This window comes from Genypterus blacodes, unplaced genomic scaffold, assembly GCF_046128005.1.
Source record: "Genypterus blacodes isolate CSIRO-AG114 ecotype Tasmania unplaced genomic scaffold, CSIRO-AGI_Gbla_v1 ptg000133l_1, whole genome shotgun sequence".
NCBI classification, from domain to species: domain Eukaryota; kingdom Metazoa; phylum Chordata; class Actinopteri; order Ophidiiformes; family Ophidiidae; genus Genypterus; species Genypterus blacodes.
Window position 1 is genome coordinate 3,925,038 of NW_027466935.1, and position 16,640 is coordinate 3,941,677.

The 16,640-nt window shown below is 43.8% G+C and overlaps 1 protein-coding gene across 1 annotated transcript in view; it reads left to right on the top strand.

Annotated features, from left to right (window-relative positions):
• Nucleotides 1-16,640, top strand: part of adamts6 (ADAM metallopeptidase with thrombospondin type 1 motif, 6) — a 44,849-nt gene that overhangs the window by 1,765 nt on the left and 26,444 nt on the right. Inside the window, exons 3-10 of the mRNA XM_076163581.1 lie at nucleotides 425-599; nucleotides 1,247-1,455; nucleotides 1,615-1,698; nucleotides 2,788-2,933; nucleotides 4,635-4,678; nucleotides 7,187-7,292; nucleotides 8,560-8,706; nucleotides 14,100-14,241. Coding sequence (XP_076019696.1) covers nucleotides 425-599; nucleotides 1,247-1,455; nucleotides 1,615-1,698; nucleotides 2,788-2,933; nucleotides 4,635-4,678; nucleotides 7,187-7,292; nucleotides 8,560-8,706; nucleotides 14,100-14,241 — 1,053 coding nt within the window. The remainder of the gene's footprint in view (nucleotides 1-424; nucleotides 600-1,246; nucleotides 1,456-1,614; nucleotides 1,699-2,787; nucleotides 2,934-4,634; nucleotides 4,679-7,186; nucleotides 7,293-8,559; nucleotides 8,707-14,099; nucleotides 14,242-16,640) is intronic.

Genomic DNA, 16,640 nt, shown 5'->3' on the forward strand with positions numbered 1-16,640 from the left:
TTGGCAGGACCTATGTGGAGTTTCATAAATTGAATTAGTGTGTGCCCTTTTTTTTCTAACAGCACCAAAAATGGACAAAACCATGTCTCTGCGTCAATGTAATCAGCATCAAAATCAAATATGCTGTTGTTATCCTGTGCACCAGTGTGATATGGCATTAATTTCCTTCCTTGTACCAGTATTTTGGTTGATGTCTCAGTGATTATTATGTTGTTCTTGATGTAGTCGGGCGTTCTAATGTGATTCATCAAACTGTGTCAGGGTCTTAGGTTTGCAGCAGACTACACAAATATGAATTACATGTGCTGAATCATGAAAATGCAAAGGATGTCAAGGCTTTTATTCATCTAAGCACCGATGTTTGCTTTGGTTAATGTTGACCTGTATGTCTCTTTATCTCGATCTTTTCCCACTTTCCAACAAGCACGGCGTTATAACAACAGAGGAAGAACAGTATTTAATAGAGCCATTAAAGAACATATCCACCACAACCTCCGGCGAATGGAACCTGGAAGAAGCACAGCAACATGTTATTTATAAAACGTCTGCCATTCCCTCACCACAAGAGCATAGCCAGGAGTTCAGCTGTGGCATTTCAGGTTGGTGAACCTCCATCTGGGTTGGACTCTGTGTGGGTGGAACTGACGTAAAGGAATAACTATACATAGCAGGTTAGAGGAAGCGCTGGTTTGGTTCTAGGCCCAGGTTCTGGTAGTCATGACCAGGCCTCTTGTGTGCTATAGTTGCTCCTGGCCTGGACACCTTTCAACCTGTAAGAGAGAACCTCCCTCCAGCTTTCATAAAAGGCCAATGTGTGCTTCAATGTCAAAGTGGAATTATGGAACTTTTATAGAACAGCAAATGCTATTTATAGAAGCGGCAGTCATGTTGAGCACGTAGCGTTCAGACAGCTCAGTTCTACCAAGTACTACTTCTTTTGAGATATGACAGAATTGCAAGAAGAACCAGGTGGATATATAGGTATTTGGGCCAAGGTCTTATAAGAAACAGCAAAGGCTGTCATCACCAGGAAGCTAGCATGCCCTAACACGTACCATCATATAGCTTTTTCCTAGAGCATCTGGGTCATAAAGCAAAGGCTTTAGCTGCAAGGTTCAAAGGGACAGATTCCCAGTGTGTATCTGCCATCCAAAACACAAACTCTGCTTTGAATAGACAGCATTTGATACTTCCTACAGTTCAACATGGCTTTCTTGTCTTTGCCTGCCTCGTCTTCCTTTCACAGACCTCATTAAAGACAGGATGCCCGGCCAGTTTAGCACCCGCTCCCCGGTCCACTCGTCCCCCGGCCCCAAGAGCAACAGCACCCACAGACACAAGCGCTCCGTCAGCACCGAGCGCTTTGTGGAGACCCTTGTGGTTGCCGATAAGATGATGGTTGGTTACCATGGACGCAAAGACATTGAGCACTACATCTTGTCCGTGATGAATATTGTAAGTTTGATCCTTCTTTGTGGTCACCCAGTTGCTTTCAGAGATCAGCAGCACTTTAGAATGTTTCCTAAAAGTGCATGAATCAATGATAACTACACTTTATGATGTATGGACAAAATTTGTCTGACTTTTTGCCTTTTCTTCTTTTCTGGAGGTCAGGTTGCCAAACTTTACCGCGATGCCAGTCTAGGAAATGTTGTGAACATAATTGTGACCCGCTTGATTGTTCTGACGGAAGATCAGGTGAGAAGAAAGTCTCTTTCTCTTTGTTTACGTTTCACACACCAACTACAACCTTTTCACATGTTATTGGTCATTGAATATACCAATGCCCGTGCAGGATGACCCACACCTGTAGTAAGTGTAGAAGTGATGTGCTTGGCGTGGGTGAGCTGTAGTATGTGATGTAATAGCTGCGGTTGAAGGGGAGAGAGGAGAGAGAGACTATTCACCATATGGCCGCCCGCTTTGCATGAAAACGCCTGCGGTGGAGATGTGCTCAGACATCTTCCCTCAGGGAGAGTCGACTGAGGACTTACACGTACGCCACACATAAGAATAACAAATAAGAATGTGTTTTCATTTTCTGTGGAAAGTGGAACTCCATTTGAGATCCATTGTGTAATAACCTCAAAATGATAATGATGACAAATGGTAACTGAAGACTAGAGACAAGCGATTTGTTAGTCCTTGTGTTGGATAAAATGGAAAAAGTAGTTATAAAACAATTATATTTCTCTGGTGCAAATGAAGCCTCAGCAATGGGCTGCTGAAATGTTTTATAGTGTTGCAATTAATCATATGTCAGAACTATAATCACTACTTTTACTATTAGATGCCGACTGTACTCCATGTTTTGGCCGTCGTACAATTATGGCCCAAAATGTAATAAGCCGTATATATGGACAGAAGTGATAGAATTTCATTATTCGCTGAATGTACGTGACACTTTGCTTGGCTTGGCTCATGCCATTACCATGAACCATGAAAGTCAAAGTCGTGAAAGTTATCTATCACTTTGCAGACTCAACAAATTCTCATCTTACTACCACATCTCCAACTTGTGCTGTCCCAAGCTGCCTAGCAACACATCCTGTCTCCTACTTTTTACGTTTTAATCCTTATTCAACACAGTACTGCTCTGCAAATTCATCAAGCACATGTTCCCCCTCCTGTAGTTGTAGGCTGTAGTATAAACACTGGTACAGATGGTATGGTATGGGATCATATCATATGGTATCGTCATCCTATCATTATCCTATCACATTGTATCATATTGTGTAGTTGATGATGTGCTGTATTACCACATGTGTGTTTTGTGGTGTTTTGCAGCCTAATCTGGAGATCAACCATCATGCTGACAAGTCTCTAGACAGTTTCTGTAAGTGGCAAAAATCCATCCTGTCTCATCACGGCGATGGCAACAGCATTCCAGAAAATGGGATGGCTCACCATGACAACGCTGTTCTAATCACTCGGTAAGATCTGCAACTGATGGCATTGATCACACTTTGCTCACATGTCAATATAAGGATCCAGAGCTGGAGTCGTCTTCACGGCTTTGGTCGCTCTCACTTTGTGAATTGAGATCATTGTTTTGGAAATCCCGTTCAAGGTTTTTCACGCAGATTCACAGTACAGTGTTCGTGGTAATAGTTTGTTGATGTTGGTAGCATTTTTCCTCATCTATTTGTTAATGTGTAGCAATGTCATAATTGTGACCTCAGTCCCATCATAAATTTTAATGGATCTTGCACCTGTTGATAGTCCGTCAACTTTGTGGAGATCAGTGAAAATTGACCAAAATTGCAACAAACAATCGTTGAAATAAAGAAAAACTTGTCTATCCAGATTCGGATCCCAATCATGGTACAACATCATGAATCCATCTATTACTTTTTGAGACATCCAGCAGATAAAGAGACAAAGCAAAAAGCCTTTGGAGGTTATTATAACTGTTACAGAGAGTTCCACACAGGGAGAAGGAACTGTCCCCACACTAAGTGCCAGTATATCAGTAAACTCTCCTGCAGACCCCTGGTGTGAAGGCTTGTACTCTGTCACCACTGATTAATGTGGATCTCCCCGCAGAGATGCACCAGCGGGGCACAAGTCTTCATCCTGATTAAAACGACCTCTATAACAGGCCAGATCTGCCTCTTTGTCGTTCTCCACGCTGGAGAGCTTTTTGCGACCGCGGGGCCTTATTTGGAATGCGGTCTGTCACTTTAAAAAGACACTAAGGGAAATTAAGGGAATAAATCAAAAACAAATAGATGAGACTAAATGAGGTCAGGATCGTAGTCGGCGGTGGGAGCGAGAGGAGTTTATGGGCACAGGGAGGGAGAGAAAGGAGAATGAAATTACATTCTCAGTGCCCTTGGTTTTTAATAGATTAAAAGCTTTAGGAATGATTGGATCATTTATTTGAAACCTATGATGTGTTCTTAACGGACTGTGGCTGTGGTGTTCTTCCAGCAGCTCTATTGGATTAGTTCTGCGTGAGTTACAGGGGGGCACCAGTACGCACGCAGCGGGACCCCAACCTGTATTTGCTGCTTTGTGTCTGAGCTCAGCATGTTAGCCGCATGACATTTCAAAACTGGAAGGGCACTCATACCTCTGCCAAGGCTGAATAAGCCAATATTTCTCCCGTTCTAAAGAATCGTTTCAAATTGATAGTTCTGTGATGTGAAATGACTCCTGGAAACTTCATAGAGAGGTGATTAGGATCAGCATGGGGTTTGAAAGCAGAAACGCTGCGAGGCACCATGTTGACCTAATATGTTCGAGGGAAGGGCCGACTGTGAGATTTATAGGACTTAATTGTCTTATTTGTCAAAAGAAGCACTTAAAGAAATGTTACTGCACCTATTGACCGTCTATTTCATTTAGATTGCTGTTTTTCCCTTGTAGAAATGCCTAAAAATACCTAAAAATTTCCAATCATACAACTTTAATCCTGTTTCAGTGCTTGGATCTGGATTGCATAATGAGGGCATACAATATATTTATATATTTTGATTGTTTTCCAAAGATAACAAGACAATTTTCCTAGGATTTTAAGGAATCTGGAGATGTGAGGTCTTGATTGACATTTGCCAATACAATTAGACATTTAATACTATAGATTTCTCTCCTGATCTTATCCTGCTCTTCCTCTCTCTTCCCTGTCTCAGGTATGACATCTGCACCTACAAGAACAAACCCTGTGGTACCCTGGGTGAGTAAAGCAGAGTGTGCTGTGTTACTGTGATGTTCTCTAGCTGGCGGTTTCTCACTGTGTTTCTCTTTATTCTCTTGTGAAGTTTCATGTTCACATGCGGCCTTCAATATGTCCTCAGACAAACCGTATTTAGAAACTTAAGAAGCGTAGCGGGCGGCTCTTGGGAGACGATAATGAGAAGGATGTTTTCGGTTGCGTTGTTATAGCTCCTTAGCGGCTCAGCTCTGTCGGGTGAGTCCAAGAAGAAGAACCCTGAACCTTGACAGCCCTGAACACCTCCTTCTTCCTCCCCCTTCCCTGCTTTGTGTCTCCCCCCCCCCCTTTCCTTGCCCTCCCCTCAGTCTGTCTAAGGTGTTTACACTTCCACCGGGCCAGAGAGAAAGGAAAAAGTATGCGGCGGAGCACCCGAGAGACATGTAGGGAGATCGGGGGGAGGAGAGAGAGGGATAAAGACGAGCAGAGTGACAGAGGAGGAGATGGAGGAGGAGAGGAGGAGTTGAAAGGAAAATGGAAGGGGAAAAGGACAATTACAGGGAGTGTTTGAGTATGCAGGAGAGAGATGGAGTGGGTGATATGGCAGTTGTGGCGGTATGGGGAAGGGGGGGGGGTGGAAAAAGGACAGCAAGCAGTGGCAAAGACCCCACCCACACTCTCCCACAGCCCCAGCCCCTGATCCCTCCCTCCCTCCCTCCCTCCCTCCCTCCCTCCCTCCCCGTCCGGCCCTCCTCTGCCCATCTTATCTTTGTTAAGGCCCCGCAGGCACCACAGTATATCTTGGAGGTAATATTGTGACTTCAGGGGTGGTTTGACAGATTGACCGCATTCGTCACATTCCCCGGTCGCTTTAATTGCCCTGGCATCTGCTTGGCTTCCTCGTTGTCTAACCCCCACCCTCTCCTCCTCCTCCTCCACCCACCCCCCTTCCTCTCCGGGGGGATCATGCTCCCCGGGTCAGATCCGTGGCCTTTAGGGTCGGCGAGTAATCACGGGGCCGGAGATAATACTCAGTCCACCCCGGTGTTAAGAAAACAACTTCCAATGCGTGTGTGTGTTTGCACCCACCCCTGACCATGCACGCACTCTCAGTCGCTCTCTCTCACACACACACACACACACACACACACACACACACACACACACACACACACACACACACACACACACACACACACACACATTCTTAAACTAATCGTAGAGTAGCCACCCTCCTTCCTTTCCCTCCCTCTCCACCTTCTTTCTTCACCTTCAGGCTCCCTCTTTCCCTCCTGCAATGGTTCCAGTGGCCTCCTGATTTGCGAGTCTATTCTTGTTTAGCCTCTTAGTAAAGAGGATACAAAAGCTATGACACTTCCTGCAGGGGCCAAGGAAGTCGCTGCACAGTCTACAGGGGGGGAAACTGACCAACTGACACTAATTAACATTTGTAAATACAGGTTTTCATAGGAGCGTCTCGTTTGTACGAAAATCCTATCGTCACATTTAAACACGTCGCCAGTGTTTCACGTCGTAATTGAAACATTCATTCATTCAAACGTCTCAACGCACGTCCCCACACACACACACACTTGCAAAAAGGCTCTCACACCTGCGTTGTGGTGTCATATGAGACGCTCCCCACTCACCTGTAGATGTAATCTTTGAGGAATTGGCTCCAGTCCCCATATCTGACCTGTCAGACTGAGGGAAAAAAGAACCTGCGACACCTGGATGGTGGAGAGGTTTCTACTTTAAACGCCCTTTCTTCTCTCTTTCTTCCCCTCTCGTCCTGTCCCGTTCCTCCACTCGGGTTTGGAAATGAGCTTCCTTTCCCGTGTGTGTGTGGCACGGAGGGAGCAAGGCCGTCTTGTATTTCCTTCCTGTGCTCGCAGTTTCAGGTCATCCCCCTGTTAAATGAATTGAGATGTATAAATCTAACCTCGCGTCGTCTAGACGCTTCCCAGCAGCTTCCCAGCAGCTTTTGTGGCTCACGGGTTCAAAAATGTCTCGACAGCGGTTCTGCACGGTCGATTGAAGTCAAATCAAATTCGCAATTGAGCCAAATTATTAAATCGCAAAAAGCTGGGATTGTATTAAATATATAAAACATTCTTAGTGCTCTAAAATGAAGTCATCATGGGAGTGGTTGCACAACAGCACAGTTTTCTGCCATTTTTATTAGTATATGTAATGAGACTCTTTGTAGTCCGTCCATCTTAGTTAGGGGCCATCTTGCCCCATTTGGTGTAAATAAAGCTGCTTTTGTTTCTCACTGTGTCATTGCGCAATCTTATGTGTGACAATATTCACAATTCAGATTTTTTTACCTAATTGTGCAGGACAGTTTCTCCTCCAGCACTGCTGTCAACAAGAGGTCATACGTGTGGAATCCTGATTTTATGACCGTGACTCCTAAGAATTCTATGCCTTGACCTTCTGTTTGTCTGACGTACATGCAAATGTATGTGTGTGTGTGTGTGTGCGTGCGTGTGTGTGTGTGTGTGTGTGTGTGTGTGTGTGTGTGTCCAGGCTTGGCCTCAGTGGCTGGAATGTGCGAGCCGGAGAGGAGCTGCAGCATCAACGAAGACATCGGCCTCGGTTCGGCTTTCACCATTGCGCATGAGATCGGCCACAAGTGAGTGCAAAAGTGAAAGATTGTTGTAATATCTATGAAATGCGATTTGCTTTTCTCTATTCATCACCTCCATGAGTGTGTGCGCTAATAATTCCTCTTAAACAAGCATCGGAGCCCACCCTTTGAGTTCCCCAGACCCCCCAGCCCCCTCCCCTCTCACACACACACACACACTCACACACACACCCCAAGAGACGTCTTGAACTGTATCTCCTCATGCAAAAGTCAGTGTCCACATACCTCTGGCTCTCTCCTCCCGATTATAAAGCAAAATAATGATGATGTATGAGTCTAGGCACCCCCCCTCTGGAGTGTTCAGCAAGATGGCGATTTCCTTTATTATGTCTCGTGTCTGCTTCTGTTGTGGGGCAGTTGTAAAAATAGTCTCTGCTTCTAGAGGATCTATAAAAAAAGCACTGCAGCGGGGTTTCTACCCGGCTGATTTATTTCTAAAGTAGGGTAAAATGTCATAAACGCCAGGCTTAGAAAAACAGGCCCAGGCTGCACAGTGTGGTGGGGTTTTGTTATATACATTAGCTTTTAGACGGCAAGGAAAAGCTTTGGCATCCTGCTGAAATGTGAGATTTCTCTCTGCAGATACCATTTGTAAAAGTGAATTATAAAAGTATTTCATAGAGCAGCTTTCACGGTAAACTGGCGAGGTTTTGGTTTGGTGCAGTTGGAGCTTTTCCTCTCTTCTCTGATGCATTGATTAATGAAGCGGAGCCTACACCCTCCTCTTCCTCCTCTTCCTCCTCTTTCTCCTCTTCCTCCTCTTCCTGGCTTCAGTCTATAGCGACTCTCTCCCTCGGCGTGCTCAGACCTGCAGGCAGTGATTGACAGGCAGTCATCAGAGTGGTGATTAGAACTTTCTCGTTCCTTTGGAGCTCCAGACAGGGTTTGACCCTTGACCTCCTGCTCTCCTCCACACAGCTGTTTCAGAAAGAAAGCCACAGAGCTCCAATCTTAACAGCCAGGGCCACATAGGGGAGACATCCTCCACTCGTCTAACTGGCCTGTCCACAGGCGTCCAGAAGCAGGACAGAGTTAACGCCTAAGCGGTTGAATTTAACTTTAATTCCAATTTCCAACTTGTAAAATTGGTATTTCCCAATGTCGTACTTGCTTACATAGTTTGGAAAGATTTGCCTACATTTTGCTCATAACTAGAATGGAAACAGGACCACTTTCAGAACAGCTGTCACACCACATAACAGCCCTTTCCATTCATTAAAGCTTCTCTCCATTTCTATATGGTGTGTTTCAGTTTTGGGATGAACCACGATGGGATTGGGAATTCCTGTGGCACAAAAGGCCACGAGACAGCCAAGCTGATGGCCGCTCATATAACTGCCAACACCAACCCTTTCTCCTGGTCTGCCTGCAGCAAAGACTACATCACCAGCTTTCTCGAGTAAGTTGATGAGATCTGACTGTGTGTGTGTGTTTGTGTGTGTCTGGATTCTCCTGCATGTGTGCAGCAGGGGAAGGGTGCATGCTTTGTTTGCGTTCTCGCTTACAACCCGCTGCCACTGGCCGGCCCTTGCGGCGACCCGCTAGGCTGTCTTGTATTCAAGTCCTTCCCCACTTACAGTATGTCCATCCATTTCATCACTGAGACTCCTGCCAGACCTTCTTGTGGCCGTGCATGATAACTGGGCGCCCTCCACCGCAGGGCCCTTGCACCACACGGCGGGCCCTCTCAGAGATGATGTGGTCCCCGGTGGTGAGGTGCCGGCCAACTGCCTCTGCTTTAAATACGGCTTCAGCCTTTTATGGATAAGGAGTTCACCAATAAACACAAGAGTGACATGGTGCCTTTTGGCAGAATGAAGAGCGGCTGACTGAATTCAGCTGGAGAAGGTAGTGGCTCACCGCAAGTTTAAAAAGACATTACATCTGGATCTGACGTCACCTGGCAGTGAATAGATATTTGAAAGGATTGGAATGTTTCATAACCCTTAAAGTGAGTTCATTTGGGCATATGTCAACACAGTCAGGTCCCCACCAAAACAAATGGCCTGTTTGTGGTGTGAACACGATCGGAGCTAGTTCTGATTTAGATCCAATGGCTAAGAGATTTATTGATATATGAATGGATCAATACAACATCAGATTTGACATGGGTTTAGAGGCAATGTACAGTAAATGCATGTGTTCTCTATTGATTACCTCATAGAACTTCTCTTTTTTTGCACTGGCAGGCAGAGGTCATAGGTCAGGGTCAGAGCAGCGCCCTGTAGCCTGTAGGAATTCACTTTACAATTTGTCCACTCAGGTTAATTGATCAAACATATTGATCCTGTATGTAGATGGGTTCATTCATTCTTTGATGTATCACTCAGATGGTCACTAACCTAATGACGACTCAGACAAAATAACATTGACATAATGGGAGAAGTTTGACACCTGAGTTGTTGCTGTTACTTGTCCGATCACATGTGTGATCAATGTTGGTGTCAGCGCAGACCAGCTGGTGCAGATGTTCTGTCCAATCAGTACCAGATTCTAGTGAGGCGATGGTGCGTTGACCTGATCACATGTGTAGGATGGTATTTCCTCAGTCTTCACCCCGCCAGGAAGCCTCTTCAATCCTCAGAGCAGAAGTAAGATTTAAAGACGGTGGATCAGATCCCTTTCCGGGTCATGCAAGGATCCAGGCTCAAATCAGAGCTTTGGAATATACTCAGTGTCTTGCTCAAGGACGCCTCAGTAGAACAGATGTTTTCTTCCTCTTGAATAACTGCCCTACATTACATTTTACATAATAATGTGTACATGCAGTATCTGTTTAAATCATTATATAGAGTTTATTAGGGAGTCAGCTGTTTATGTACGGTAGAAATGGATCCAATAATAATAAGAGAATAAATCAGCAGTCACAGAAACAGCTGGAGAACTTTATTATAAACTTCATATTCATGTTATTAGCTCCTTTGTACATCTTAGCTCAGTGGCTCATAAGAGGACCTGAGCGGTGGCTGCAAATTAGCATGTGGTGAGGCTTTGGTCCGATGCAGATGGAGCCTGTGGTGTCCTTGTTTATTTGTGTGTGTTTGTGTATTTGTGTTTAGTGAGTGAGAAAGCAGATAATAGCCGCTGTGGTTGTCAGATGGCGTTTCCTGCTGAAAGCTGTTAGGGGAAGGTTACGGAACAGCACTTGTGACAGAGATGACAGTATTATTCCAGCTTCCAACTGGGACACAAAGAGCCGCTTCTCTGCTCCTCCGCTCCTCCGCTCCTCCGCTGGGTTCCTGTCATGGTCCGTTTCGGGCCTGGATATATGAGGATGACTAAAGCCGTGCACTGACACAAAAACCAGACAAAGTTCTTACTTTTCTTTTTGTAGAATCAACACTTGCTTGTCGTATACCATATCTCCGTTTGTATCAGTCTGTGTCTGAGGTTTTTCCTTTTCATTCTGGCTTTATTGCCTTTAGCTTTTATGTTTCTCACAAAAGGGTTCTGTCTGTAAACTCCAATTATCCTCTCTTTCTCTCCCTCGGAGTTTTGGATATCTCACATGCTTCCCCTTGCCAAGTAAACAACTTTGGCTGTGGTGTTGGCCTAGATTCACTGACTTGCTACAGCAATATGTGGTGCTTTGTTTGGGTTTTTAGGAATGGTTTATGAATGCACTCACAGTTCAGTCATAGTTTATTCTCCCAAGTTTGCATGCCAGTTTGTTATAAATGTTAAAAGGCATGCAGTTTGGATTTATTTAACTCTGACAGAGCACATATTTTATTTGTTTGAATCTGATCCTGGACTCAGTGTGGGTACGGCCTTGTAATCTCTGCTGGGTAGTTATTCTGTCTAAATCATATGCAGCTTGATTGCTACTGTCTCAAGATTCAAAAAGCGTGTTTAATAACCACATAACTGGCTTTGATATGAACGACCAGTGTCAGAGTTCAGGGATTGCTGATGTTCCTTCTTATTAGACGATAGCTCAGCTCACAATAATGAACTTGGCTGAATCCACAGGACAGGAAGCCTTTTGCGACCATGTCAGATAAAAGCCTCTAAACTTTGACTATTTTGTCTCACTCCAAACCAATGAATAGTGAAATTTGCTTGAAGCGCACAAAGGCCGCAGAAGCTGCATCGTCCCTCGCTGATGAGAGGGACCTCAGAGGAATAGCAACAGAGAAATAGGATTAGTTCATTCACTAACTACATGCAGGAGATGGAGTAAGATGGAAAGAAAGAAAGAAAGAAAGAAAGAAAGAAAGAAAGAAAGAAAGAAAGAAAGATTTTAACAAAATCATAAATTTAGTGTCGTCTGTCTTAACAAAGCACTCAGTGGCTTTCATCCTTAAACAAATAATGTATTTTGTTTTTTTAATCTTCTGGTACACAGTTGTAAAGAGTCCATTCAGTTTAAAGCAGGAACATTGTTGTGTTCTCCTTGTTTCACTCTGACACCAGGACACCAGCTCGTTCTCCCTCATTCTGGGCTCCTGTTCCCGTCTGCACACAATCATAAAGCGCAGCTCTACGTTATTGTTGTCACCAGGCCCACTTTTCCTTTCCAGGGACGGGAAGCATTCCACTGCATGTTGCTGCTGCCACAGCTGGAAGGAACACAGTGTTATAGTAAATAGTTGTAGTAATAATTCGTCTTGAAAGATTCCTCTGACTCAACTTTATTCAGAGCGAATGAGAGGAATTACAGCTCAAAATAAAATACATCCCTGTTGCTGTATTGGCACTCAATTGAATTGGAATTGAACATGTACAACATGTCTCATAAGACTTACAACTTGGCTGTGTAGACTTAACATTGAATTTAACTGGCTTTTTTTTGTTTATAATATGTTATTCCTATGCTTTTAGGCAGCTTTATAAATATTAACACACATTCATTCTGTGCCAGAGACAGCAGAGAACAAGTTTGTACAGCTCCCTGATTTGTATCGTCTCTTCTGAGAAAGAACACGCTGTAAACTGCAGACTTGTTGCCAACCACATAACAACAGAGTTTTTGACATTTTGAGTGGTTTGCAATATTCCTTTGTCTCGCCAACATTGTCACAAGGTCAAAAGGTCAAGGTCAAAATAATTTTGTGCAGATTCTTTGGCGTATTGTCATTGGGTGATCATCCTGACATGAACCCTGACAAGGCAATCAGGACACAGCAGCTGTGTCTTGTAATTTCATCACATAAGCTAGTTAAGTGAGTCACTTATATTCAGCTTACTCTGGAGTTTGTGGTCATATAAGTGCTTAAGAAGTTGATGAGCTGTTTTAGTAACTGGAGGCTGGGGGCTGTGTAGAGCTGTGAGCGAACACAGGCTGAGGAAGGTAGATGCCAATTCTCTCATTCTCTTGACCCTGACCTTTGTTGATGGTTACCGTGAAACCCAGTCTGACAGGGAACTGAGGCCTGACAAAGGTGAAGGGAAGCTCATCGTTATTGTCATGATGAGGATTCTTTGGCAGGAGGATGCTACTTTCATTTTCATTTTATGATCAGGTATTCCAGAGGGTCTCGATGAGTTCAGGAACATGACAGGCAGTGCATCCTTGTGATTGTATTCCAGTACTGAGTCAGCTGAAAAGTAGCACATGTTGTTGATGTCTCTAATATCCTTGTTCAGAGGAGTGTGTGTTGAGTGCCTTTGAGAAGATTCTCCTTGTCGCCACATCCATTTTGGAGGTCAGGCAAGATCTCAGCAAGCAAGAATCTTCAGCTTCTTCGTTAAATAATATGGAGGAATCTGGGTTGTGTTTGACTTTAGGTTGCATCTTCCACCTCCAGAAATCTGTCTGCCTTCATACACCAGTAGAGAAAATCATCTACAGAGCAACACAGACAGTTAAATAAACTCAACATCTGAACCTAGTATAAACAGACACACCAACAAAAACCACTCTGTGTGCTTCTTGGCCGACGTTAAGTATTTTAATTTTTTCGCCGTGTGGAACATTGCTTATTCCGATACAAAATTGCTGTGTTTTTTTTTTCAGGGAGTTCTTTGTGCGCTTACATATTTCTATCTGACAAAACAGACTAAACATAATCCAGGGGCTAGACGCACAGTATGACCCCCACGCCCGCCCACTCCAGCCTCGTCTCGTGTCCTGCTGCGTCACTTGATTGGCTCCTCCATAGAATCAGATCAGTATCAGCAGTAAGTTGTGTAAAGCCATGTAATCAGAGAGTCTTGGAGGGGTTCATTCATTTAAAAAAAACACGCTACATTAAATAAATACTGCAGCAATTGAGGCTCATTGTCTCATTACAGGCCCACTGTTGTAAACGGATGGATGGATGGATGGATGGATGGATCCAGAATGCGTAGGGATGACTTGTTTGTATGTGTGTGTGTGTGTGTGAGTGAGAGAGGATGAAGAGTGCAGAGGCTGACGCTTGAGGAAGAGGCACAGGGCCACTAGAAGGTGCAAGATTAGAGCGGTTTAGAACATTTCATTGTCATAATATTTCCATCTCAGTGTGTTTGTAAATGTATAAATGTATAAATTAGGGAACATGGTTGTGTGACATTATTTGATCTTACCCAGACGTCAAATTGGACTCAGATTGGCAGACATCGTGCCCTATTTGCCTCTTTTTGGTAAAATGTCTCTTCCCATGCTTCAACCGTTCTTTGTCTATCATCTCATCTGTCAACATGTGATGGACAGGTCTTGATGTGTAAAATGATGTTCCCTGTCAAACACCAGCGCTCAGTGTCTCCAAGAGAACAGCTGCTTTTTATTGTAAATTCTGCCATTGGCCAAGTGCAGAAAGGTTCCTCTGTGTAAGAAACAATCCTATTGTAGGTTTGTTTTTTTGACAGCTCAGGTCGGGGGACGTGTCTGGACAATGAACCTCTGAAACGAGACTTCCTGTACCCAACAGTGGCCCCGGGGCAGGTGTACGACGCGGATGAGCAATGTCGCTTCCAGTACGGAGCCTCCTCTCGCCAGTGCAAGTATGGGGTAAGAAACCAGCATCTGTCCCACTCATCTCCTCTCTTCCCACTGGACCAAACTCACCTATTCTGCTTTTACTACCACTTTACGCTCCTGCATATTCTGATTAGATTTAAGAGATGATTGGTGTGTTTAAGGAAGAAGTGAGCTTCAAAGGAATCGGTGGAGATCAGGAGAGAGAGTAAACTGATCGATTAACAGACAGATTTTTTGATTCGACTCATAATTTGATTTAATCTCTCACGTTTGTCTCTTAGATCTGCAGGTGAAAAACACAAACAGTTTGGCATTTCTCAGGTCCAACTTGGGCCATTTGCCATCCATCTATCCTAACCTGTTCATGCTCAACCACCAAGACACCATGCACGCTGGCCCTAATGTCATCTGTGGTGCGAAAGCTGATACACATCTGACAGAAGATTTAAAAAGTTAGATGGAGTTACGATGCATCTAAGCATCTGTCGCACATATTTTCCGTTTGTCAGTGGTACAGGTGGACTAAATCATGATTTCTGTACACTCCAAGTATTTGGGACGATTTTTTAGCCAAGGCTGAGCTGGGAGGACAACAGCAGGGAAACGAAATCCTCCTTTGGTAGGATTACTTGTTAAAACTGATCAGAAGAAGGCTGCAGACAAGGCAAAGAAGGAGTGCGCGGAGAAAAGCCCTGATTGGACTGTGCTGGGGCCTAATCCTGGAGCAGAATGTGTGCATTTGTGTGGTGGGGGGGGTAGAGAGCTGGAGGATAAGCGATAAGAGTTACCGGGTAAAACCTTGAGCAGTGAGATACTAAAATGGATAGCTGGAGTACTGAGGCCCACGGTGGGTAACTGTGTGTTGAGCTGTGATGATGGGGGAGTTGGAGGACAGACGCCTGACTGGCAGTGGAGATTTCTGTGGAGAGGCAGAGCAGGAGCAAGGCAGCAGACCTGGGTGCTCTCAGTGGAGAACGGCAACGGCAGATAATGAAAGGCTTGACGTGGGAAAAGTTGTTTCCATTAGTCCTGCCAGGGCCTCGTCCATTCCACAATCTGTCCATTTTCCTTACAGTTCTCAAAGGGAATAGGTTTGTTTACTATATATTTGTCTGATTGAGAACTGTGCATCATGAACACATCAAGTTAAAAAAACAGGGACAGCGATTATTACGGCGTGTGGAATCAATCAATAGCTTCTTTCTCCCTCTTGTTTCTGTGATTTAAAATGGGAATATGCATCAAAGGAAGAGAATTTGTTTTATTATTGCCCTCTGCTTCTTTTTTCCTCTCAGAATCTCAAAATTTCCCAGACAAAGAGATGAAGGCTTGAAGTTCATGTTCTGGCCAGAAGTCAACATCTTCATCTGTTTTTTCATATAAAGACAAGGAATGATAATAGTAGTTCCCTCTGCCGAAGTACATGGAGCATAAAGACAAACTGTGGGGCTGCATGATGTGTGATGTTCACTTGGACTTGAAGCTTTTGATTTGGAAACACTCGATACTTTACTCTATACCCCCTAATGAAAGATAACAATATATACAAGTATACAAAGCCGACGTGTGATTTTGTCAAATGAATGTAGTATATCTGGAAAATAATCCGTCATGTAAAGCATCCTTGATTTGTGTAAACTTACAATTCAAAGTCGTCATTGTGACTTATTTCAGACTCAAAGTTTATGACTTGTGACTTGCCTGGTTTTGCATGCGAAAGCCTCTAGACTGAATAATGACAATGACAGCTGTAACAGATAAGAAACAAGAACACAGTCAAGTCAGTTGTTGAAATAATAATCCTCAAAGATTTAATGAATTTAATGTACGACATAAATATTTGGGACAAAGTTGAGCTGAGATCACAGACTTATTTCGTTCCATTGAAAGAAATATCTGACAACAGATTAGAACAGGCTCCAAATCAAGGCCTGTTCTTTTTCCTCATAAGCTCATAATTGTGGTTTTAGATCAGCATGAAAGACACCCATTTATGAGCAGATTGGGTTTCAGAGCACGCATGCACACACACACACACACACTCTTCAACACAACTAGATTGCAGTTTTTATCTGGGTGGATTAGATCTTTTTCATTCATCTGTCTATGAAAGAGATGTGAGATGGAGTTTTAAAACTCCATCATCAGATTTACCCACTGAACTTTTCTACACTATTATTTTATTTATTTCCTTATCGCTGCACTATTGCAAAACACTATGAAAGAACAGTAGTTGGAAGTAAAGTTTATCTCTATTATCACTATGAATAATGTCACACACACATTGTACTTTTCATATTTCACTGGTGAAACACATTTGGAGTTTCTGGTTGGCTAAGAATTTATCCTGCAGCTCTTAGATAACAAAATGATTTGTAAGTGTTTCCAACAAAACAAAGTGAATTTCTGGCCACAAATCTTCACATCAT